General features: G+C 43.7%; 4 protein-coding genes and 1 non-coding gene across 5 annotated transcripts; 1 reads left to right on the top strand and 4 right to left on the bottom strand.

Moving 5' to 3' along the window:
- Positions 1-1,288: 1,288 nt before the first annotated feature.
- On the bottom strand, positions 1,289-8,255 carry carm1l (coactivator-associated arginine methyltransferase 1, like). Its single transcript, XM_070957762.1, has 14 exons — positions 8,163-8,255; positions 7,595-7,721; positions 7,110-7,235; positions 6,831-7,006; positions 6,625-6,729; positions 6,085-6,195; positions 4,769-4,946; positions 4,301-4,391; positions 3,144-3,225; positions 2,758-2,843; positions 2,517-2,606; positions 2,220-2,357; positions 1,992-2,081; positions 1,289-1,313 (listed from the first exon to the last, which is right to left on the bottom strand). The coding sequence occupies exons 1-14, from the start codon at positions 8,253-8,255 to the stop codon at positions 1,289-1,291; spliced, it is 1,518 nt and encodes a 505-aa protein (XP_070813863.1).
- A 2,622-nt stretch (positions 8,256-10,877) lies between these two features.
- LOC139327834 (uncharacterized) lies at positions 10,878-14,145 on the bottom strand. Its single transcript, XM_070957839.1, has 9 exons — positions 14,078-14,145; positions 13,610-13,782; positions 13,221-13,368; positions 12,944-13,092; positions 12,652-12,797; positions 12,314-12,411; positions 12,029-12,193; positions 11,867-11,929; positions 10,878-11,643 (listed from the first exon to the last, which is right to left on the bottom strand). Exons 1-9 carry the CDS (start codon positions 14,133-14,135, stop codon positions 11,483-11,485), a joined length of 1,161 nt encoding a protein of 386 aa, XP_070813940.1. The 5' UTR covers positions 14,136-14,145; the 3' UTR covers positions 10,878-11,482.
- Positions 14,146-16,272: 2,127 nt separating this feature from the next.
- LOC139327835 (small integral membrane protein 11-like) lies at positions 16,273-18,493 on the bottom strand. The gene is made up of 3 exons (XM_070957840.1): positions 18,404-18,493; positions 17,604-17,807; positions 16,273-17,378 (listed from the first exon to the last, which is right to left on the bottom strand). Exons 1-2 carry the CDS (start codon positions 18,416-18,418, stop codon positions 17,619-17,621), a joined length of 204 nt encoding a protein of 67 aa, XP_070813941.1. The 5' UTR covers positions 18,419-18,493; the 3' UTR covers positions 16,273-17,378; positions 17,604-17,618.
- A 706-nt stretch (positions 18,494-19,199) lies between these two features.
- Positions 19,200-19,281, top strand: trnas-cga (transfer RNA serine (anticodon CGA)). The gene has a single exon. It is a non-coding gene; the product is annotated as a tRNA-Ser (tRNA).
- A 901-nt stretch (positions 19,282-20,182) lies between these two features.
- Positions 20,183-25,039, bottom strand: gpr180 (G protein-coupled receptor 180). The gene is made up of 10 exons (XM_070957713.1): positions 24,830-25,039; positions 24,311-24,454; positions 24,107-24,201; positions 23,860-23,965; positions 23,521-23,701; positions 23,248-23,297; positions 22,907-23,064; positions 22,571-22,768; positions 22,405-22,482; positions 20,183-22,323 (listed from the first exon to the last, which is right to left on the bottom strand). Exons 1-10 carry the CDS (start codon positions 24,966-24,968, stop codon positions 22,168-22,170), a joined length of 1,305 nt encoding a protein of 434 aa, XP_070813814.1. The 5' UTR covers positions 24,969-25,039; the 3' UTR covers positions 20,183-22,167.
- Positions 25,040-25,081: the final 42 nt, after the last annotated feature.

Below are 25,081 nucleotides of genomic sequence, written 5' to 3'. Positions count from 1 at the left end.
AAAGGCACAATTGACGCTGACTGTACACTTCACAAGAAATGCTGCAAATTTGTTTTGAACAAACGCAAATGTAAACAATCTTCAAGAGTGCTTGTTCCCACTTAGACAGTCCCATCAGCAACTGCCTGTTGAGTTGATCTAGTGAAATATTATATCGAAATTTTTGAAATGAGTTGAATATTTGGTTAATTTTCCAATTGTAGCACCCCACACAGTCAGGTGATTTTCTCTCCCAAACTGTAAATACATGACTTTATATTCTTATAAATGTCAAGGTAGCAATGCAGTTGTGCGGTGTAGTCACACTTAGTGGTAGATGCCTTCACAAAGTTTCTAAATTCAACCACTACACTGTAATTCAGGCAAATATAACTTACAGAGTGCACTTCTCATTCAGCTTTTACATGCATAGTGCACACTGTGTGCATCCAACAGAAAATAATTCCCATACAGTTTGTGAGGGCAAAAGTTTATTACAGCGAATTAAAGGCATGCACAGAAAAAACTGCTGGTATTGAAATGACAGTTTCCAGTTTCCTGATGCATGCTTGAATGTGTAACGCAATGCATTATTTTCATCACTGATTTCTTCGTATAAATGCTGTCAATGCAACACAGACACAATATCTTATGTTGTTCATACTGGAGAGATGTTCCTGTTACTTTGCTTTTACATTAAACACAGGAACAATGTTTGTTGAGAAACTGTATAAAAGAACAAAGTTAAAATCAAAGTCAAAGATCTGGTGTGTGGAGGCGCGACATCTGATGATTCCTGATTGGGTTCCTTTGGAGATGAAAGAAAAATGGTGGTAGAAAATGTTATTGTTAAATCATCAACTACAACAATAATACTAACATGATGATGATGAATTTTATTAGCACTACAGTAAGTTTAAAAAAAAAAATTGAATCAGATTTCTGAAGTCCTATTTGTTCCAGCCAGGGCCCCTCACTTAAAATGAAGGCTGGCCAGTGAAAGCTGCTGTTTCTTCTCTGAACTGCATGTTTTTAAATTCAACACAGCCATCTTTCAATTAATTAGCTATTACTCTGCCTTTGTCTGGATTATTATTCCAGATTAACGGCCCCTTGCTGCCCTCTTGTGGATCTCTCAGGGTGCTGTTCTGTATGCTTGCATTATGAAAGCTGTGTTTTGAGCATTGATTAACATGCATATAATTTATGTTTGCTATGCCACAGTTTAAGGTTGTTCTCCTCACCCTGAATCCAGGAGCAGAGAGCTCATCCATCCTGGATCTCTAAGTTGCCAACGGTCCGGATGTCTCTAGCTATGGAACCAAGATGGTGTCCTGCACACAGAATCACAGCTTCACTTGTCATTTCACAACTTTTGTGAAAAGCCTGTCTCCAGTTAATCAATTAAAATGAATCATATCATAACATAACATAATTCCATCCATCATCTATACCGCCTATCCCTTTCGGGGTTGCGGGGGGCTGGAGCCTATCCCAGCTACAATGGGCGAGAGGCGGGGTACACCCTGAACCGGTCGACTGCAGGGCCACATGCAAAGACAGACAAACATTCACACTCACACTCACACCTACGGACAATTTAGAGTCATCAATTAACCTAATGAGCATGTTTTTGGTCTGTGGGAGGAAGCCGGAGTACCCGGAGAGAACCCACGCATGCACGGGAAGAACATGCAAACTTCACACAGAAAGGCCCCGCCTGACCCGGGGATCGAACCGGCAACCTTCTTGCTGTGAGGCACCCGCACTACCTGCTGCGCCACCGTGCAGCCCCATAACATAATTCAGACTGAGAAATGACAAAAACTCCATGGTAACCAAGGTCAGACTTATTCGGATTTCCTTCATGAAGCAAAACTTAAAATATCTGCTTTCCCTGTAAAGTGTGTAAACGTAAATATCCTGTATGTGATAAGTCACTGTGAACAAACAACATCTGGTTTTATGACTGTAATGTTATTTTAATGTATCGGAGAGGAAGAAGGGGTCACCTGAAGAAAGGGTTCTTGAGGTCCAGGATGTTTCCTGATCTGAAGCCTGATTGGTCGACTGTGGCTGTGATGTGGATGTCATAGCTCTGCCTGGAAAGTGAAAAAGGTAAATATTCCCGATCAGTTGTTATACTCTGTACACGCTGTTTTAATGATATAGAACTCATCTCACTCCACAATTACAGAGGAAACTTTTAGAAGAGCAGGCTGATGGACGCACGGGCGTACCTGCTGTTAGCCGCCAGCAGGACAGTCCCAGACAGGGTTTGTCCCAGCTTGGCGAAGAGTGGCGTCTGAAGCAAACATCTGACCTGATACCAGCGGGTCAGAGGCTCAGAGGGCGCTGTGGAGAGCCACACTGCTGACCTGCACAAACAGACATTTAAAGATATTATATCATTCTCACACTGACTTCATGTGAATATTGTATGTTGAGGGGGTCCTGCTGTATGCTAAAAGCCATGAATCGATCAAGGGAATACAATACTTCAAACGAGATGACAGTCAGAGTTGTGTATTTCTTACTTGGATCCCAAATAGGCCACATCGAACCAGAAGGCGAGTCCATGGACCAGACCAGACTGCAGCAGAGTAAACACAAAGGGAATCTCCATTCTGGAAGAAACATGAAGTTTTATTCCTGGAAAGCGTTTTTCATGAATAGTGCAGGTCAATAAACAGGTAGGCAGTCACACTCTTAACCATCACTGTTTATCATCTATAAGCAGTACATGAACATCAGCCATGATTACTGTGTGTATCTAACCTGTGGAAATCTTCTTCTTTGACCTCCTTGAAGTTGATGCAGTGCTTGACAGACCTGGCCATCAGGATCTGCACATCGAATGTGTCCTGAAAGAGATATTAAATGAAGAATTTGTTCACAGAAACATGAGAGTGTGCCAGATAACGCGGCAGTCCTGTAGGTTCACATTGTGGCCACCAGAGTTCAGCTTAGTTTCTGAGAACGAATGCGTCTTGCATGAGAAAAGTATTACAAAAATACTACAAAATAACATGGACTGCCACAATAATCACAAAGAAAAGTCTGAGCTCTCCATTACGATATAAAATCATTTTGTCTGATCAATGCCATGCAACTCTCACAACATCCTGTGTCGTGGTCACTGAATGGACTTTCACTCCACGTACCACTATGGGCTGCTTGAAAAACTCATCCACTGCTGCACTGTGAAGAGCACTCAGGTTAACGCCATAGAAGCTTCTCTGCTGCCTGAGGAAAGCAAAGCAAAGGGTGAGCGCTGAAGTGTTTTAAACAGTCAGCTGATCGACGATCAGCCAGTTCATGCTTTATTTCACACATTTAAAGTTTTCATCGCAAGACGTGGCCGCTGACCCTCTGCACACAGGACGCTGTGCACACTGGTGGTGTCTTAAATTGCATCTTGCAGCATTGTTTCATATCTTTTTATTACGTCTTAGCTTCTTTGGTGTCATAGTTTCTACCTGAAACGAAACAACTGCTCACACTTTGGAGCTACGGAACAAGCACTGAGTTAAATCTCTCATGATGGTTCATACCAGACAGGCAGAACCATGAAGGGCATGTAGGCGTAAAGCTTCAGAACCTCAATGCTGAAGCTGTTATTAGTATAAACAAATAACGTAATAAGGTCCCACAGCGTCACTGTACTTCTGTTGAACAACATCAGTTTACCTTCATTCCTCAAGGCTGACTGAGCCTGACCTCCACATCGTGGTGGAGCACTGAAGGGTGCAGACTATGGCATGGGCGCACACACACACACACAAATGCACACACATATTTTACTGACATGTTGGATCTATATTAAAAATACTTCTTCTTTCCTAAACTACGTTTGACCAATTTTTGTTCTGGGTCACAACCTTCAAATTTAATGTCCTGTAATGGGCCAGATCGGACATCTAAGAATGAAATTCTGGGAAAACATTGAATCTTAAATACATTTACTTCAAGTAGAAAATATCAGCTTCGACCTTAACTTATCGGCCTACAACAGATCATATCAGTCAAACCCTTTCTTGGCTTGTATGAGTCAGGACTGGACTGAACCCGAGCATTTTACACCCAACAGGAATCATGCCTGACTGAGGTCAAGCACTGGGAATGTGTGTGTCTGTGTGAGAGGAACAGAGAGGGAAAGAAAGGAAGAAAGGGGGCCAGTGTGTTTGCGTCCTCATGCATGGATTTATGGTGGTGCATACGTGTGTATGTGTGTGTGTGTGTGTGTGTGTGTGTGTGTGTGTGTGTGTGTGTGTGTGTGTGTGTGTGTGTGTGTGTGTGTGTGTGCGCGAGAGAGAGAGACCAGAAACTAGCTCGTGCGTAGTGCTCGAAGTAGAGCTGCTCGTCACTGAAGGGAGCCAGATGAATATCAGCAGAGGAGGGGAACATCAGGCCTGGAGAGAGAGATTGAGAATGATAGACACAGAGTTAGAGAGTTAAATCAGCAGTGAGAGACAAACATTCAACATGAGAGATGCCTTTTGTTACTACATTAGTGCTTAACCGCTGCCATTATCGCCCCCTGCTCCTGCACCTTCATACACTCACGCACTTTTCATGCAAACTGTCGCTCTGACACGTTATCGCCCTGTGGATCAGCGTGGATTGGTGTGAGACTGGGCAGCTAACCAATTCCCTAATCAGTCTTCAGTGCTATCAATTCAAATTTTCGAGATGTCTCATGATTTAAGTATTTATTCTCTTATTAAAACACAGTCAGCAGTTTCTGGGGGTTTCTCCACCTCTGCATCCCGACCACGTCTTCTCCTACCGTTGGGTTTGAGCCATTTTCTGGCATGCAAGAAGCTCTCCATGAGTCGGTCGTTGAGCAGCATGTATCCCATTGGCTCAGAGACAATGACATCCACCATGTCGGGGCAGCTCACTTCCTCCACCTCCCCCTCTAGGACTCTGATGCGCTCAGACAGACTGTTACTCTGGACCAGGATCTGCACGAGACGGAAAACGTGCACACAACAGGACGACTAAAGAATCTCTCTTTCCGACAGCTCGTACCGCATAGATGAAGAGGAGAGATACATCTATCGACCGTACAACCGCACTGATATGCAGCGCTGTACAGCATCTGGAAAAAGAAGTTATTTTGGAAGACAAACAACAGTTTCAGGTTTCCAGCTGCTATTATTTGTGCCAGACACACATGGTATGAGTTCATCCTAAATAGTGCCACTAAAATCCAAGTGAATTCAGTTCTTTTAATGCAACACACGTAATCAGCTGTGATTACACGAGGCCTGAATACTGGATTTCCTCATTTACCATCTCTCCTTGCAGATGGTGCATGCACTGGTTCTGTTTGCCCAGGTTTTGATTCATCTGTCTCTGAGATTTCTGCTTCCTCGCTGATACAAAGGAGGTAAATGGAATTTAGGTTGTGGTGTCCGCATTGAAAAATTAATTGGCTTTCCAGAAACAATGTTGTGGTTGCTTTGGATAATCCACAGGATACGCTGTCCGCTGTTTTTATGTGGTGTGTTTCTTCAGAAAGGATTTCCAATAAAAACTGTGGACAGTGTGTTTTGTCGATTCTCCAGAATAATAGGGACGCTGTTGGAAGGAGGCATCTCAAAGCCTGGAAAAATATAACAGATGTATCCAGATTCACTGAGATTATTCCATCTTTTTGGACTTGTTGTGTGTTGAGCATTTTAGAGCAGGTAGGTCAGGTAAAGCTGACACAATGCAGATGTTTACTATTTATTAAAAGCAGATATAATCCTCATATATCAGTCTAAACCCAGTGCAGCATCTCTCTGCAGCCCCTATCCCGCTGAACTCTGGGCCAGATGTTGCCGCAACCCATTAACTCCCCAGAATGCCACGCTCTGCATGTGATGTATGTACTCTATGTGTGTGTGTGCTATCTAGTGCATTGCTGCGGTTTCTCTTTAGGCTCTATCAAGGCCAACACACACACATAACATTACTCTCGAAACCCTGCATGTTAGCTCACAGTCGGGAGATTGCTTGTAGGCTATAGACTCAAACAATGCTTTAATTATCGCAGAGAATACTTTTACAATATTTTTACATCATGTTCATCCCTCATGTTATTTTAAAGCTGACCTGTGTATACTTGGCCATGGGGCTGGACTCAACAGCGTACACTCTGGTGGCTCCTGCCTGGACTGCAAAGAAAGACAGAATACCAGAACCACAGCACACATCCAGAACCACCTACAGAGACAGGAAGACAAGAGGAGAACTGGAACTGAAACTTTTGAAAGATATAGATGAATATCCACTCCTGGATTTTGGACCTATTTATCTGTCTCAGTAAGCTCCACACATACATTTGCATGACATATAAAAGGCCATCACTTTATCATTTCATCCTATGGGACATTAGCATGAAATTCTGTCATTCTTAGCATATGAATTCTTGAGTTATGGTCCAAAATGTGCTTGTTTGGTCACTGTGACCTTTGACTACCAAAATTAGGTATCTGCCATTCTCTCATTGACTCTCACTGGCTGATGTCTGTTCAGTAACAGTCCCTAAAGTAATATAGTAACATGGCAACATTGTCACATTTGAAACATATAAATGGGTCAGAGTCACTGTTTCATGCGTGCGTTGAGGAGCTCGTGAGCACAGGCTGTCACCTTGTCCCTGAAGTCAGACTCGTTGATTAAAATGGCTCTCTGGTAGGTGGTGATCCTCAGGTAGTCCTGAAGCAGGCTCTGCTGCTGGGACAGGCAGCTGTGGAACTACACGTATGCAGCAATCAACAATTTGTAGTTTAAGTACTTGTTCAAACTTATTTATTCATCCCCAAGCGCCTGTAAGACAGAATTATTGAGTGGCTCACCTGGTAGCCCTGCATCGGGGCATTTTGAGCCCCTGTTTCGAACACAGCGGGATGCCTCCCAGAAGGTGTCTGGCCTCTCTCCACATCCTTGTTTTCTCTCTCATCGCCTTCGGTGCAACCTTTGCTTGTCTCCTCATCGTCCCCTCTCTTCAATAACTGCTGGAAGTTCTTCATATCTGGAGAGCCAAAGAGGACAAGATGCTTTCTGAGTTTCACATGTTTGACCTCCCGACACACTAACCAAACCCCAGGATGAAGTTAAGCATATGCTGCACAAACCAGCTGGAGTTTTGAACTGCAGCACAAGACTCCGCTTGCCGACGGTGACCAGAAAGGACTGTCCTCCGACCCGGCAGCAGTCCATCTCCTTGGAAACAGTAAACTGGAAGACTGATGCTCTGTTGGCTGAAGACTTGGTGTTAAAGTAGAGGCTGATGGTAAGGTTCCCACACATGCAACAATGCATCAGCAAAAGGCAGAGAAGATGGCTGATAAACAGAGCTATGATTTCTAATTTCTTCCCACTGTGGATTCACAAAAATAAGAAGGAGTTATTCTCTTGACTAAAGTATAATCACCAGCAGGAACAATAATAATAATCTAATGGTCTGACATACAATGATATAACACACACTTTTCCCATTATGACAGCCTCTGTCTCTGGCATCGTCTAAATGACCAAACATGACAAGAGTGTGTGCAGCGTGTGTGTGTGTGTGTGTGTGTGTGTGTGTGTGTGTGTGTGTGTGTGTGAGCGTGCTCACCGTCCTGCACAATGAGCTGCTGAGCCTCCTGTGCTGTGGTGAGGAGCAGAGTGAGCTCCTGCTCGGCTCTGTGTCTGCACACACTGACCCGCTGCTCTCTGCTTACCTCCTCCTGGACCTGCACCTCCTTCAGAACGCAACACATTCAATGAATGCAGCACATTACATACTGTAAAACTACCAGGGACGCACTGATGCTGCTGGATTGCATTTTAAGTTGAGCTTGAATGACCCTGCATTTTTGTAGTGAGGCTGCAATTTTAATGCAATGCTTATCTGACCTCAAACTAGATTGTTATTAATTAACTCCACCATCAAACACTAAAATGTCTTGAGCACAAACAAGAATAGCATTTGCAAGGTAAAGTGTCTAAGATGCATGACTGTTACCAAGAGCATACAGATGTGACAGTCTTTTGATCAAGTTAGCACCTTTTGTGCCAGCGTTTCAAGGAAATGTACATAATAACAAGTCAAATCTCAAACCAGGTTGATTTACTTAAAATGCCACAACACAGTGAAAAAGAGTAGTGGAGAAAAGCACGCCCTCTGCAGCCTGTCTGCTTACCTCATGCGTCTCCATGGGCTCCTCCTCAGCCTTCTCCCGCACAGTGAAGACCCTGACAGAGAAAGCCAGTGATTCCTCACTCCTCTCCTCCATTCTGCAATGTCAGGAGAAGCAGTTCTTTGGGAAGAAAGAAGAGGGGAGAGCAGAGGGGAGGGGATGGAGAGGAGGGGATGGAGGAAAAGGGGAGGAGAGATGGAGGAAGGATTACAAGGGAAATGAGGGAGAAAAGGAGGAAACAGAGGATCATTGGAAGAAACTAAGGAATCTGCTGCATGTCTACTGGTAACGACACTGATGTGCTCACACTTTTAGCATTTTACATTTACACAGCGACTTAAATAGATGATTTTGTCCTGTTTCTTTGTGTTGTATCCAATATATGCATGGTCAGAAAGACTCCAACGTATTACTACTACTTGCTACTTACTTGCAGGAATACTGGTGGGACACCAGCAGCATCAATTTTACAAATGCATGACTTTATAACTTATTCTAAGTAATCATACCACACAATCTCACCACTTTCTGATCAGGCCCCCTTTACCAACATTTTTAAATGAGAACTAATAGTTTTATTAATGGTTTGTTAATACATTTACTGAGAACTTTACATCATTTAGAAGCAAGGCCTGCCACTGGTCAAGAACTGTTTTGGGTTGCCAGGTTGTTTAAAAAATCCATTTGGCTGATTGTAGCATGTAACTTCTGCACAGTATAAGCCTTTGAGATAGTAATTAATAATATAGCATGATAGTACGCTATCCTACATAATAAACTCCCATATTCTATCATTATTAGTCATATTTCTGTTTGTTTGTGGTAAGTTTTGGACCCAATAGTGGACACACAGGCGGCAGGAAGGGAAAATTAGGAATTTATTCGACACAAAAAAATAAAGAATGATCACTCCAGGTACACAGGAGACTCGTAAAAGGGAAGTCCAGTGAGCAGCTGATGGCGCACAGGTGGTGCGAGTACTTGCGTAGAGGGGCGCGTGGCGGTGGTTGAAGGTTTTGAAGCTGGAGGCAGGTGGAGACGAGAGGCTGGCGATGGAGAGCGAAAGCGAGAGAGACACTAAAAAAAGACTTAAAAGTCTCAAACACTCGCGAGCGGCCAACAAGGTCCCTGCAGCCAACAAGGTCCCTGCAGCCCACTGTCTTCGTCCTGTCCAAGATCTTGATTAGTGCCAGCTGTGTTGGAGCCATCTCCCGAACCACCTGGTGAGCCACGCCCAGTCTGTGCCAAATAAGGACACACCGGAAGCCAAGCCCCACACACCTCTCAGAACCCAGGAAAGCACGGGAGCATGCATACATAGAAAAGATGAAGGTCAGCCAAAGGGATTTCTCACAACTTGGCAACCCAAAGTTTGTTCTTGCATTCTACAGTGTTGCAAGCCCTTGTGAAACAGTAAAAATACTTTTTGTTGTTGTTGTACTCAGCACCGAGATATAAAAGATTTAAGATGACATCACTCCCTCTGCTGGATGTATGGCATCACTGCAAGACCACAAATGAAACTCAAACCATTAATTTTCACAGGAAACAACGAGGAAAGAAAAGGAAAGTGCTGGAAGGATAAAACAACAGCAAGTACAAGTTCGCTACTATTTATCAAGCACAACTCAGAGTAACTTTGCCTTCATCATCAGGGGAAGATGACAAATGTGTTCATGCATGAGGTCCATGTTGAGTCTACTGTGCATATATTTTGGGGCTTATGACAATCATAAAGTGATACAGCACTGTGGCCTTTGTCCGTCTTAGCTCTCACTCTCTCATGTACACCAAGCTGTGTAGCTGGATACTGTAACACATTCTATTAATGTACATGAACTGTAGAATGTCCTTGCTTTATGTAGAGGTTCATCCAAGGTTGCTTTTTAGATGGGGCATTGATGCCACATGGAGGAGAAGGAGAGTTAAAGCGCTTTTTAATGCTGCTGTCTTTACCACGTCTCCTTGTGAGAGACAGTTTATAATTACAATCACAATAAGAAATGTAATTCTCCGCAGTTCTGCAGTGGTTGAAGTCAAAGGGAGAATGTTTCGCCACGACTCCAAGAGGCTTCATCAGTTCTGCTGACTGGTGGGGAATGCCAGACATTTCAACATCTGTGTTAAGGACCTCAACACATGAGAGTCGCTGAAGTCACATGAGTGGCGTGTATGCGGGTGTTAATTGCCCAGGCATGAATGTCAGGATGACACTGCACACATGAACAGCACAAAAACAATTCATCACAAAATACACTGAAATTAAACACAGGCACCAAGTCTACTTTCTTATAACAAAGTGAATTTTGCTTAACTGCTGCAGACATACATTTAGAATACTATAAATCCACAACTATAAATCGCAGTCTTGACAAGCTCGTAACAATGAGTGTCAGGCAAGTATTCGAAGTGACCAAGCTCAGTGGCTCAGCTGTACTCACATAGGGGTCACTGAGAACTGATGTGGTGCTGGGGGTCATGTGGCTTACATGAGTGCCTGATAAAGTCTGGCACAGAGCCATTTCCAGATTCAGTTTCATTCTCAGCTGTATGCACCTGTTCCTCATTCCTTACCAGAGAGGGATCGGCTCCTGTCTTCTACCCATGGACCCTTCAGACACACCGTCAGATGTCATCAAGTAAGCATGAACCAATGGATCAGCAGCGCAGTCATAATGGTGTTGAAGTCACATACATACATACGCTGACTCTTCTTTAATTTGGCTTATTGCCTCAGCTGAAGCATAAGTCATTTATTTGATTGTTGGAGAAATTATTCTACATTCTCTGGCAATTATTTGAATCACAGCTTTTATTTGAACATCTAATGTAAAATCAAAAGTTTAGTCATATTTTTGTTTTGTTTTGTTTTTATTTGGTGTCACATCTTATAAACAACATGGCCACATTGTCAGGGATAAACAAGCGGCAGTTTGAGGTCCTGAGTCCTCACAAACATCCACCATTTATAGCTTTCCTGCATAATCAGTACATCGACATAGCCTTCATCTGGACTTGGGTCCTCCTCCCAACAGCATCACAAATATTTTTGCAGTAACAAACATTCAATGATTGATATATGGCTTGTTTGAGGGTACTGTTTCTTCATACTCTCTGTCATTTAGAGTCATTGGAGGAGTCTGAGCTCCTAAGAATGGACTTAACAGCTTTACATTCAAATCCCATATCCTCCTTGGTGAATCCAACCACACTAACTCCTTGCTTCAATTAAGAAAGCTCCTCCTTCAGCTCAGAAGCCCACTCAAACCCTTTAAACTGCAGCTGAATGGCAGAAGAGGAATCCAGCCACCCTGCTTCATCTTTCAAATTTGTCGTAGAGCTCCCAGAATACACAGGACGACCGTGGTCGCCAGCAAGACTCCGGCGATGAGTCCAATCCGAATCCATGGGAGAGTGTCCCGCTGGAGAGACTCAGCTGATGTCTCTGGGGTGCCTTGAAGGAGGGGTGGAGGAGGGGGGGTAGCTGGATGGGGAGAATCTTGCCCGTTAAAATGACAGCAGCATTATGTTTATGCATGATAATGACAGACAATAATGATGGAACATCATGTGTGGATGATTTGTTTGTTAATTACAAGTACAAATAAAAGAGAGTTGACTTCACACAGCGTGGATACGGTGAATACATCCAACACCATGTCAGCTACACCTGATTTCACTGACGTGAACGAGTCCCATTTGCTCACCTTCCTCTGGGAGTGACGTCACCATCTCCTCAAAGGCTACCATTGGCTGTGGATCTGTCATTACTGGAAAAACATCAGAAAATGAACGTGAAATGAGACAAAACACGACCAAAGAAAGAAGAAACAGGTATTTGCTGTGCATTTCTGCTGAGCAAGGTTCACCTTTAATCGGCGGTGTGGAGTCTTCCAGGGAAACAGTTATGAGATCAAGTGGGGATTCGGTGGTTTCAACGTCAGCCACCTCTTCTGTCCGAGGTATTACAAGCCAGTGTGATGTACTGGTCCAGCTCTCTGATGCTGAGGTTGTCTCTAAAAAACTGCCCAAATCTTTAGAAAAGTAACAACTGATTAGTATAACACACCTTGTGTTGCAGTTTGGATTTGTAACTGTCAGATCAGCTGTTGTCTGTGGAAAAATGTGTTGTTAAAAGAAGAAGAATAGATTACCAGTATCTGTAGGGTTTGTCTTATGGCTTAGCTTCGGGTTTTCCAGCACAGTCAGTGTGATGCTCTCTGGTATTCCAGGTCTGGGATCATCAGAGTCCCTGAAAATATAACAGAAAATGTATGGTCAATATGATTTCAGCATATTTTTTATATTATATCTATCATCCACATATTTATCACCAGAAGAGCACAACTGCTATTCCGGATGAATTTTGTGTTATGTGTCTGTTCTCCCTTGCTTTCAGTTGCTTCAGGTTTCACATTGGAACAAGAACCCTGGTCTCTTGGTTTCAAAATAACCTTTTCCTTTTGCAGATAAAGCAGCCTGATGAGCGTACCTGGTTTTATACAAACAGCGGTATTCTCCATTGTCGCTCATCATTGCTGGACTTAAGGAAAGATGAAATTCTCCTTTAATGTCACCAGACAGATCAACCCGAGGTATCTCCTCAGAATCAGACACCGCAGCCGTCTGGAACGAAGCCTGTCAGTGGAAAGAGATGATCGTGTGTTCATGGAGAAGACTCTGATGATGGAACACAAGCCAACAAAAATACTTTACATCATGAAATATATCTGGACATACAATTGCATCTACAGCATACTCGGACCACCTGCACTATAAAGTACCTCCTCTTGTGATGACACTATATTGCTGCCGTTCTTGGTCCACCAGACTTGCAAATCCTTGATGGACTGGCTTCTGGAGATCTGAATATAGCATGGCAGATCCACCGTGTCACCCGCAGGCACCACTAGGGAGCGCTCAACATGGGGTGCTTTGGGGGAGAAGCAGAGAAAGTGGCAACCAGTCAGCAGACATGAAGAAGAAGAAAAAGAAGCAAAATATGAAAAAAGAACAGCCAGAGCAGACATGAAGTTAGTCTTGCACATCTCCCCAACTCACCCTTGACTGTGAGCCACACTGTTGACATGGTTTTTCTTCCTTGCAAAATGCACTGGTACATGTCAGTGTCACTCAGTATCGTGTGCTCGAGGACCACAGACCAGTCTCCTTCCCTGAGCTTCTCCTCTGAGGGCAGCTGGACCCGGCCCTGAAGGAATTATGAGACTGTAAATCCCAAGTTTCAATTTTTCCCATCTTGTCTGGGACTAAGTGGGCTTGCAGCTTGTTCAAGAGGAGTTTATTCACATGTCTCTTTGACGCTGATGTTTTTAAACAGGTGTTATTTTCATTTTTACTATTGATTTATCATGCACCAGCACTCCAATAAAACAAAGCAGATAAAACTGCTGTAGATTCCAGACGACAAATAAAAGAATGACAGCACTAACCTTAAATCTGTCCCCCTGTCTTAACTCTCCTCCCCGCAGAATCGCCACATCCTCCCCCATCGCCTCCCACTGGACTCCCCCATCCTCCTCCAGGTAGGCTGAACCATTACAGGGCAGGATGACTGACTCCCCGTACTCCACCTGAAGGCTCACCATCTCCACTGCATGAATGGCTGGAGAGGAAGTGACAGGAGCACAAGACAGAAAAAAAAATAAAAAAATTAAAAAATTAGATAATTTCACAAATTATTCTCAGTGCTATATTTTAAATCTTTAAATTTTATTTCATACTTATATTTCTGCACATTTTATTGAACCCTTTGAGCTTCCATAGAGCAGAAGGAAGTGATAAGAAGGACACAGCAGATGTGTCATTAAGCCAAATATACTCCAATCTGAAAATCAGTTTTATTTGAAACAATGCTATGAAAGGCAATGCTTTAAATGTTCATAAAAATAAAGACTCACCATTGCAGACCTCTCCACACTGAAGACACATCAGCAGAACGCACAGGGGAACCCTCATCCCTCCAAATAAAGCGCTGCAACAGAAAAGCCTCATTCAGGATTCAGTGATCAGACTGTGAGCTGATTTAAACTCTTGACAAGAAAATGAAATGATAGGAGTCACCAAGCAATGGTTTTCCAAGTCAATACATTTTTAAGCTGTTCCAAAACCACTTCCAAAAGTTTCAACGTTTATTTCTGATTTCACGCACGCACCTTTGCGTCGTGGAAGGAAGAGCAACAGGTGAAACACAGACAGACTTGTCTTCGTGAAAAGAAATGAAATAGTCCACTGAGAGGAGAAGACTGCAGCCAGAGGATACCTCAGCTCTGTGTGTTTCAGATAAACGCAGGTGTCTGCAGCCCCGTCTCAACCTTTAAATCTCTGCAGCGCCGGATGACGCATTCAAGCGCTGTGGGAGATATCGCCATTATGTTGCAAACGACTCAAAAGCATGCTGTAATGGTCAGCAACAAGAAAGTATCACAGACACACAGCATGAACTGGGGACTAATGTTGACTTTCTCATGGTCTATTTTGCTCTCTTTCACAAAAAATTCATGTTTTTCCCTTTAATGAACTCACACTTGAAGTGCACTTCCTCTTCAACACAATCAACTCATGAATTTGATTGCAGTACAAAATAGGTTGAACATGCAACTCAGCTTAAATAGAGTTTTTACTACACTAGTTGGCTGAGGTGGCAAACGGTTGGCTCCAGAGCCCCACTCACATTTTTTTAACAGGTTCCATTTAACATACAGCTCACTTGCAACTCAGAGTAAATGACACCGCACAAGACCTCCACATTGTGCTTAGTTGGCAACCTGCACATGGGAACCAGACACCAAGAGGCACGTGGCAGCAGTCTCACTTGTCCATACTGAGGAATTCGATGTGCGCAAGAAGCATTTGGGGTGCACTTTTGGAGAAATGTGGTTTACAGTGTGGCAACAGGACCAGTATTTGTTTCAACAGAACACACAGAAATATAATCAGTAAGACAAAAATACAATTTTCCTTGAGATGTGAACAATTCTGGGTTACATATGTCATATAAGGCCAGTGGACTATAACCTCACAAATGCATAGATGAATCACCACTTAGGCGAGTAAGGACTGACTTAAAATAGAAACTTCAGTTTCTGTGTTTGTAGTGCGCAGTCAGGATTGAATGAGATGTCTTCTTGAAGTTACTATATGTGCACACTACCACTAATAGAAACAAAAATAAGTATTTCATCGGGCGTGGACAAGATGATAGTAATTTTCGTTTTCTGCTCTATATACATAGAAGACAGAGGAGGGAGATGTGCACACAGATCAGATCAGTTTTCTGAAATGTTAGAAGGCACAAGGCCAGTGCTGCCTGTCGGGCTCCACCACATGTGAATCTACAGGGACTCTCACTGATGATGCATTCAGGCTCCATAGACAAAAAACAGAACAGACAAAGTTTTAACCAAAGAAGTTGTTAAAAACCTCAGTTTTTGTGTCGTTATAAGTATCACTGGTATGTTCATGTGCGTGTGTTTATTGACCTTACTGTCTGAACTCTTGTTATTAGTTTCCCCTGTCTTGTTAGCATATGTACACTCATATCTGTTCAACCTTCGGCATGTTAGCTCCTCTGCAAGCCTCTGCAGTCACCCATAACACCCTTCAGTCCTCCGAGATATTACACAAGTATCTCCAGAGAAGAACAAAAAGGAAACCGTGCAATTGATCCCACAGCATCCTGCTGTTTGACCTTTGACCTGCTGCATCCATGTACTCCATTTAGCACCTTTTCTTATCCACCTGTGTGTCCACCTGAGGAGATTTAGTGTTAGTTCACCTGCAGTTAACGTTCTTAGTTTGGTTTTTATTGTGGCACCCCGAGAGTTGAGTGGATACACGGAGTGAGTATCGTTTCTTGATTGTTCATGACGCACATCGTTATTGCACATATGTGTGTTTCTAGCTAGCCCTGACCCTGACCTCCTTTGACTGGTTTTGTAAAAGAGTGAATTCTTTGTGGTGGCTGTTTTTCTTGTTTGTGAACGCAGCATGTGCTGATACGCCAGGTTTGTGTGCGCTCACTTGAGGTCACTCTCTCATGATATTGTCACCAGCACTTTGTGGGCCGCAAGTCAGAAATATTAATGTTTTAGGTATGTTGAAATATACCACTTTTTCTTTTATTTCATATTATTTCACGTTTTCACTGACAAACTTAGTGTGTGTTTGTGTACAGTACACACAGTCTACAGCAATCATTATGAGCTGGAACTGTTGTATCCTGAGTACATTCCTGCCACACAGTGGTGGCACAGTGACATGACGCATGCTTCCCCGATCCAGCATTAATACTGGCGTGCTGTCAGCTGTGATCCAAACCCTTTTTGAAAAGTCTCATGATTGCATAAACCTCTTTCTTCACCCTGTTTCTCAGGTGCAGACTGTTGGAGAGTTCTTTGAGGAGCTGCACGTGCTCTCGTGGGTTTGTCGTGTTGAACTGAACCTACAACCTGAACCTGATCTCAAAAGTTCAACAGGTCAGGTCTGATTAGTATTTGACGGGAGACAGCGGGGAATATCAGGTGCTGGGAGCTTGTTAAAGTGGATGAGAAGAGCAGGAGGGACGAAGAATCACTTTTATTTATAATGGACTGGGGAGTGAAACCACTGAGTGACTTTTAAGTCAAAGAACAAACAGGGTGGGTGGGTGAACAGTGTGGAAGTGAACAGCATTGAAGACATGATTGAATATAACTACAAAAATCAGCCACAAAGTTGGTTCAACATTTACAAAGAATATCATAAAATGAATAGCACGCTGTGCTCGTATAAATAAGCCAGGCTGTGATCTTCCTCCTATTCTGGCACACAAAATGAAGCTGACTCAAATGTTGCTGTCTGGATGACAGACATGAGGACACACAAGGCAGAAGATGTTTGGGGAAGCTGAGAAACCCAGAAATGGATGTGTAGGAAATGCAAAGTCGATGCTGAGCCTGCTGTGGTTCTTTCATCACTGCTTAAAAGACTAAATAGTCCCTCATCTCTGTCTCACGTCCAAGAGTCCACATGGTTTCATCTTCTAAAAAACCTGGTTCAGTCAAACAGTTACACAAGATATGTACAAAACTGGTGTGGTGAAGAGTCCTGGCACTGGAACCACAGACACCTTCCTGAAGCACAGGAGAGTCCGTCTGCTGATGGACATCTGGCTCATAATTGGAGAAAGTGGGTTGTTACTCAGCTCAGTAACTTGCTTCCCTGGAGAAGAGAGAAGTGATTGAGACTGACTGACCTCATATTTTGATGATGGGATGTTCTATTTGAAAATGACTACAAGGATCAAAAAGCTGGGGGTCTTATATGTTCATATTCATGCAACTAGCAGTACTAGCAGGTGAAATGGTCTAGTTAATACAATAAAAGCCTCATGCAGATGCAACTATTGGAGAGACATTTTTGAAGGATTAATAGTGTCAACAGTACCTGTGTGCAGCAGCGTCAGTCTTCCTTCTTGTTGTCGATGAGCTCCTGTGTCTGCTGAGCGAGCCTCCTCTTCTCAGCCCGCTGCTTCTTCAGGGCCTCCTCTGCTTTCTTACTCTGGTAGATCTTCACCCCGGCGAACGCCAGACACAGCAGGAGTGTCTTCAGTGCCAGGATGTATAGGAGTACGGGGACATTGTCCAAAGCCTGAGGATGAGCAGAGTTTATGTGTGAGAAGAATTAAGTCTGCGGAGAGAGAATCATCATCTGATTTCATGGCTGTTTTCGTTTTGAAACAAGGGAAAAGAAATCTCTGGAACAGTGGCAGAAATTTCCTCCCCCTAGCCTCTCACCCATCAGGGGTCTCAGCTGTCTCAATGGGAGGTGGGAGTTAATTTGGTCACTGAGAGAGTTACAGGCGGTGTGTGAGAGAGAGAAGCAGCTGCAAACCATGTGCATTCTGGGCTTGTAGTTGCAACAGGTCATCCCAACAGGCAATGTCTGGCAATTCACGGCGAAGTTATTCATAAAACATACTCAAACAAAGCCACAGAAAGACGCAGCGTTTTACTGTAACTCCGATTTACTGACACCGTGTAGCTAACGTTTTCTAAATGTGAAGTTTGTGGCAGATTGACACGAGACACGCAAACTTGTCCAGCTGTAGCAACGTTAGCATTATGCTAGTGACAGTTGAGACAACCAGAATTTTATCAATATAAAACCAAATACGAAACAGCAATTGAACTGATAACGACATATGCATAAAGTATCTGTATGAGAATAAAGTTGAGCTCATTTACCTTCCAGTTGATCATTTTAGGTTCTGTAGTATTGAATTCTCCTCTTCCCTCAATGAGACAACCAGTGTTATTATGACCCTCTGAAGAAGGCGGGACTTGTAGCGACGGACCAATCGAAAAGCAGTTTCTGTTGGACGTAGCCCGTGTTACATTCAAAGCTCATGGGTAAAGCAGCATGTGTACTCAAACGTGTCCGGCCGGTTATAGTTTACAATAGACCTTTTAGTGTTGATCGACAAGTCAAATTAATGTACAAGCATTCAGTGGTAATACATATTAGTTTAGTTATGATAAGTACAGTGAATTGTAATTTCTTTTTTTGTTTGATTAAGCTTTGAAATGTTTTAATTAATGGCCTTTTGTATTTACGAGTTTTGCTATTGAACATGAATGAATCACTACTCTTGCCAGGATGTTGAACATGACACAAACTCGTACCTGCTCGAAGGTTCCGGCAATCGAATGAACGCAATATTAGTCTCTCATGTGTCCGTGTGTCAGTGACGTACAGCCGTGACTGTAATGCAGTACAAACACCCACATTCAGGCTAACAAGGAATTTGACACCAAGTAGCAATACACCACAAAAACACCGATAGAAAGAGAGTGACGTCAGAATGCGTCTCTTGTATATGCACATACGATTGAGACAGTAAACACGTCAACAGACATTTATATTGTGTGTGTGGATATATAGTGTGGAGATATGTTTATCTGCACGCACACAAATCTACGTGTATACATACACTAAATTTATATATAAAACCCTTTAGAAACCCCTTTTTACACATGCGTAGTCACGGTGGCCGAGAGGTTAAGGCGTTGGACTCGAAATCCAATGGGGTTTCCCCGCACAGGTTCGAATCCTGTTCGTGACGAAGTACTACTTTTCATTTTTGTCTTACCATTTAACAGTGTTCAAGGTAAACATTATTTCTTTCACCGTCAAGGACCCGTATTTGGCTTTGCGCACTTCGTCTTTGATTCCCCTCACAGCTGATGGATGTAAAATATCTCAATTTTGCAGACACTGAAGGCTCATCAACACATCTTGTATAGCTGTCTGACAAATAACTGCACAAACGGAAGTAGGCTCAACACTATAAAGCCTACAAAAATACAGAACATACTGAAATGATTTATGCTGATTTTATTTAATTTTATTTAATTTAACCAAATCCTAACCAATTCCTAACAACTCCTACCTAAATCCTAACAATTCCTAACCAAATCCTAACAAGTCACATGTCCATGCGAGGATTTGATTGGTTCCTCGTCCAGCTCTTATAGCAATTGTTAGGAACTGTTACATTTGAGTGGCGAGAGTATGCTGTGTTTTTGGAAACCATGTTTCTGTTTGCACGTTTGCTTGCCTGTTGTGGGTGTCAGTATATGTTGTCAAGCCATCCACACAACAGTCAGCACAAGCATTGTGGATGTAAAGCTGGGATCGTTTTCTAGAAACAAAAAGAATCTGAGAAGCTTTTTCATCTTGTTACTTTGTTATTTCCATGAAATTAAGTAAATAAGTTATGTGAAGAAAGGATAAAAGTGAGTGAAAAAGACTGTAATGTGTTGAATCTTAACACAATATATCATATCTGATGTGTGCCAGCTGTGAGAAGAAATGTGAACTGGGTTCCTTTAAGCAGGCAGTGCAGATGTGGGCCAAGGTGACACTGAACTTCACATCAGATCTCCAAAGGAAAGCAGCAGTTTTCTTAAATGGCCCCATGACTACAGGATTTATGGTCTAATAGTAAAACCAAAGACATTTTTCAAACAAAATATCTAGAAAATTTATTCCCTCGTACCCACATATAGAACATACTGCTCAGATAACACATGCACTGCTTTACTGCACACCAACGTAAGATTAAATATAGATTAAATTGCACATTTTGTGGCGATCAAACCTCCAGCAAAGGTTCATATTCAAGTATAACTGACAGACAGTTGGCTGTCAGTGCTCTGTAGGTTGTAGCAAACCAAAAGGGGTTGCTAATCTAATGAAATCATAGCTCTTTAAAGGAATACATGTGGTTCAGTGAAACAATGAAATCAAACTGTGCAGTAACTGATTCTTTATAATACACAACGAATAAATACGTCAGTGCTCCGCATCGGCTGTCAGTTTGTTACATGGATTGTCGTTTTCCACCATGCAAAATGTGTCAAAGCCCCAAAGGAAACTACATGCTTGTTCCCACTGGGTGTGTTTTAATGAGCCTCGCTCACAGTAAGTCACAGGGGGCCCAGGCCAGAGATGAAGAGTTGGAGAAAGCTTGGAGTGTGGAATCGGGAATTTCACTGAAGTGAAGCTTCGGAGCTCGGGTCGTGTGCTTCGGCTCATGATTCTATTGCATGAAGAAGGGAAGTGTTTCTATGGTTTCAAAGGTTCACGTGCTGTCAGCTCATATATTCATGTTGACAGTAAGGAGTAAGTCTAAAAATGATAAGCACAGCTTGATCAGTGATGGACTGGGAGCACACGCTGACACTTCTGGTCACTGTTGATATGCAAAGACAATGTACAGCAATCCTCATGTAGCTGACTGAAAATCCATTTCTTTAGTTGTCTGGCCGACCACATCGTGTAACTGTGTGTCCAAGCTTCTTCCATCCTTCAGCATACCCATTTTTACATGTATCTGTCCACCATCTCTGAAGTCCATCCAATGGTCTGTCCACCTCAATGGAGTTAGATCATCAGCGCACAAGAGGACATCAGATGTCATCATCAGAGGGCTTGCTTTTATGTGTGAGAGTCACCTGTACCTAAATCCTGAAATACGTGTGAACCCTTCTGTTCACATCCATTAACACTGACACAGATCTGACTCCATGCAGCACCACTTCCATCCAGAAGCATGTCCGTCTTACCACATACTGATCCACCGATCTGACCATTTATTCATCTATTCTCTTATTCCAAATAAATAACATTAAAAGACCAAAACCTACAATTCACTGATCCAACTGCTAAATTTGTGTGTATGTTCAGCCCACTGTTGTATGTTCAGCCCCACTGTTGCACTGTGTGACCTGTTCTTTCATTCCACACCAGCCTTAACTCCACAGCTGAACAGTGGTGGAACACTTCCCTGTGCTCTGGATTGTCCTTATAGCATTCCACTGTTTGACTGATTATCGAAGCAGAGAGCGCAAAGACAGCATGCGTGACCCTGAAGAGACGTGTCTTTGGACACAACAAACATGCTGACCTTGGGTTGTGTTCTAAAGGTCCAAACTGCCATCTGATTCTGAACCTTCTGCCTGACGCACTATAGGAAAGTAAGTTTCTGTCACGCGTCGATCTTTTCTTCAGCTTTCATTCCTGACGTGTACCTCATGAGCAGGTGCGTCCTTAAATGTTGGTGACCCATCTTGGTCATGCTTGTGTTGGTCTGTTTTGGCTGTTAGTTATGACATCCAGGATGTTGTGGAGAGACAAGAAACCACTTAAAAGCCTCGGTCCTCCAATAAATACTGAAATACTCGAGGTAGGGTGTTGCTGTCAGTATCTTCCCCTGGTCTTTCTGTGGCCCCTGCCATAGATCCCTGGTTTCTTCCTTATTAGTGGTTATTACATTTCTCCCAACAAACAGTACCAGCAGCGGAGAACAGTCCCTGCAGCGCTCCAGCATCTTCTCTGCGTCGTCTTCATGCTCTCCAGCAGGAGGTCACGGGAGGAGAAGCCTCGGCGTCGCTGCGTGCTCTCCCCTCGCTCGTGTTTATCAGGAGAAGCACGGCAGTGGATGTGCTCAGTAGCGTCCCCTGTGGTTTGTCCTGGACATGGTGAGCGGCAGAGACACAGAGGAGAGGGAGGAGACCTCCCAGTAGAGAGAGCGAGACAAGAAGAGCTGGTAGAGGATCACCATAGAGATGGACTGGCACAGGATCACACCTATAGTCACCACCTACAGAGAGGGAAGCTCAGACTGATTAATGAACATGTCAGTGTGCGGTGGTGCATGGATTAAAATGTGATTTGTTCGAACCTTCTCCTGCTGGTGCTCGTTGAAGATAACAGACATGAGGAAGAGGACAGGGTGGCACAGGAACCACAGGAAGCATCCCTGCAGAGAGCACAAGGCAGACCACACAACCTGAAGAACTGCACGCCAATACTTGTCTGGAGGGTGTATTAGTCTACTGTGCATTTACCTTCGCGAAGGAGAGGTAGAAGTCTCTCTTCAGGGTGCTCCTCTCAGTGGAGATGATCTGGTAGAGGACAGAGGCCAGCAGGAGGGCCAGGATCACTCTCAGAGCCATGAGGAGGAGCCCTGCCAGACTCTGCTGGGCATGGTAGCTGTGATGTTCACTCTCAAATTCTGAGTACTGCTCCCACAGCAGCAACACTCCCTGAAAATGACACCATTTCACTCTCAACTTTTATTATTCTGCGACTCTTGAAGGTTTCAAACCACAGCAATTAATTCATTGCCACTAAAATTCAAATAAAAAGTTGGTTTAACAGTGTTTCAGTGCAATCCTGTGCACCTGTGTGACGACTCCACCGACAGCGACTGCCGTGGAAGCCGGAGACTGTTCCCACTGCAGAGGTCTGGACTGAGGCTTCCTGCCTCGGCTCAGAGTCCAGCCCATACACAGGCTCAGCAGCATGTACAGCATGGACACCTGGGACACCATATCCCAGACTGCACAGGGAGCAGGTGGTGGAAAAGAAGAGGACACATAACAGAACAGTTCATTTCAGGTCTGTTTCTGTGTCAATCTGAAGAAATTGGACAGATAAGTTCCTCTTTGAACTAAATCGAACTTCAGAAGCAAATATGACTAGAGACAGAAAGACAGGACGTTTTTAAGAAAGAGGGACATACACTCTGCCAGGCTGCCCATCAGTGGAAGACCAATACCATCTCTGGAATATCTGCAGAGCACAAAGGGAGAGAAAAGGGAACACTTGAGCACAACAGTTCATATTCTCCACAGTGACAATTTAATCTACCATTGTGAGAGCAGCTGCTGTTTATTTTGTCTGACTTTCTCAAATTGTTGCTTTTTCCCATGAAAAGGTCGAGACTTTTACTTCTTTGGGACTCCAACATCAATGACACTGAGAAGGAAACGTTCGTCTTTGTTCACAACTCTACCTGGCCAAGTGGATGTAGTTGCAGAGAGCGGAGCAGCCCTGTAACGCCAGCACTGTGGTCAGCACTTTGAGGACGGTGTGCATGGGGCCTCCTTTCTTCAGGGCCTGGTACAGAGGCTGGACGTAGATGCAGCAGGCGACGAAGTAGGCCAGCAGCAGAAGGAAGTAAAAGCTCTGCAGACCTGAGAGAGAGAGACAGAAAAGACGGGATTAACATAAAAACAGAGATAGACAGTAAATGTAAAAGAGAATGCATGAAATGTAAAAGAAAACCAGCTGAATAATAATAAAGGCTGCATCTCGGATGTTCTTTCAGCTGAGGTGATGCGGGATGTCTGACCTGCCTCCTCTGCGCTGAAGTGCTCCAGAGGATTCCCAGCTGAGTCGGCGTTAAGCAGCAAGACGGTGAAACGGAGATCAGCGTGAGACGGAATGACTGCACTTTCCTGGAGAGAGACGGGTAACAGGCAGAAGACAAAGGGGGAACCTGAGCTTTGCTGATGTTATTCAGCACAGATTTAATGTCTGACGATGTGTTTTTTTAAAGGGGGGGTTGGTTTCAGAGCAGTCTGTGACGTCGCTGTTACCTGACATGTGTATCTGTCAGCATACAGGGCCTGCCAGGCTGTAGGTGAGGACTGACGAGGGATCGTCTGGTTGTGCTCTTCTTCGCTGAGAGAAACTGAAGCAGGAGGAGGAAGAGGACAGACAGATGAGGTGAGAAGAGGACGAAGAGGAGGAAATCAATACAGCCGCATCATCACCCTGTATGAGTGGTCGCTGGTCCTTACTGGTGAACTGAGCTTTTGCGAGCCTCTCAGAGCAGCTCAGGCTGTCCAGTTCGGAGTCCATGTCCTGATACAGCAGCAACCTGGACTCCTTCTCTGTAGCCAGAGCAGAGTTGTCCAGCCTGCACACCAACAGACCACTATCACCTGCAGACAGACAGAGACAGGACAAGGGGGTTGGACGGATGAGTGATCAGGAAGGCAATCGTTTCTTTCCACTTAGGAAAGACTGTGTGTGCTTCATGTCTGCCTCATCACATGGATTTTAATCAGCTGACCTCTGACCTCAGCACGGATGGATGATGGGGGTAGTAAATTCACTATCAGATAAAGTGATGATGACATGCTAGTTAGACCGACCGGTGAGCCAGTGGCAAATAAAAAAAACCGAAATGGAATGAAGACAGTGAGTTTAATCAACACGTCATCACGCCAAGTTAAAATTAGTATAAGCTAAATATAAGCTAACCTTGATACCACTGACATGACACGTTAGCAACACATCCGCATCGTTACTGTTACCTTGGTACATGAATTTAGTGATGAACTGGCCATTCTGCTGTCTCGCTACTTCGCTCTTGAAGTGTCCCGTCACAGTTTTCCCAAAAGCCTCCGAACTGAGCAGCACCACAGAAATAAACGTGGCTAATAAATACGACATTGTTTCCCTTGTGCACTTCAACGTTATCGACAAATACACGTTAGCAGTCCAATTCAATGAGCCACGAAGCCAGAAGTAAATCAGCTGCGTCAAGTCATTCGAAGTGACACAGG

Source organism: Chaetodon trifascialis, chromosome 24, assembly GCF_039877785.1.
Source record: "Chaetodon trifascialis isolate fChaTrf1 chromosome 24, fChaTrf1.hap1, whole genome shotgun sequence".
NCBI classification, from domain to species: Eukaryota; Metazoa; Chordata; class Actinopteri; order Chaetodontiformes; family Chaetodontidae; genus Chaetodon; species Chaetodon trifascialis.
The sequence above is the reverse complement of the archived record's forward strand: the minus strand, read 5'-3'. Positions and strand labels throughout refer to the sequence as shown.

What these genes read in the sequence shown, in the direction of transcription:
- carm1l (XM_070957762.1), bottom strand. Translation starts at nt 8,255, where the DNA reads ATGGAGGAGAGGAGTGAGGAATCACTGGCTTTCTCTGTCAGGGTCTTC. An exon ending in AAAGAAGAAGATTTCCACAG is followed by an intron (nt 2,607 to 2,757) that starts GTTAGATACACA and finishes TGTTTCTTCCAG; the next exon opens with AATGGAGATTCCCTTTGTGT. An exon ending in CTCAAGAACCCTTTCTTCAG is followed by an intron (nt 1,314 to 1,991) that starts GTGACCCCTTCT and finishes TTCTGTGTGCAG; the next exon opens with GACACCATCTTGGTTCCATA.
- LOC139327834 (XM_070957839.1), bottom strand. Translation starts at nt 14,135, where the DNA reads ATGAGGGTTCCCCTGTGCGTTCTGCTGATGTGTCTTCAGTGTGGAGAG. An exon ending in AGTGTGGCTCACAGTCAAGG is followed by an intron (nt 13,093 to 13,220) that starts GTGAGTTGGGGA and finishes TCTCCCCCAAAG; the next exon opens with CACCCCATGTTGAGCGCTCC. An exon ending in CTCCACACCGCCGATTAAAG is followed by an intron (nt 11,930 to 12,028) that starts GTGAACCTTGCT and finishes ATGTTTTTCCAG; the next exon opens with TAATGACAGATCCACAGCCA.
- gpr180 (XM_070957713.1), bottom strand. Translation starts at nt 24,968, where the DNA reads ATGTCGTATTTATTAGCCACGTTTATTTCTGTGGTGCTGCTCAGTTCG. An exon ending in CTGACAGATACACATGTCAG is followed by an intron (nt 23,966 to 24,106) that starts GTAACAGCGACG and finishes GTCTCTCTCCAG; the next exon opens with GAAAGTGCAGTCATTCCGTC. An exon ending in ACGAGCACCAGCAGGAGAAG is followed by an intron (nt 22,324 to 22,404) that starts GTTCGAACAAAT and finishes CCCTCTCTGTAG; the next exon opens with GTGGTGACTATAGGTGTGAT.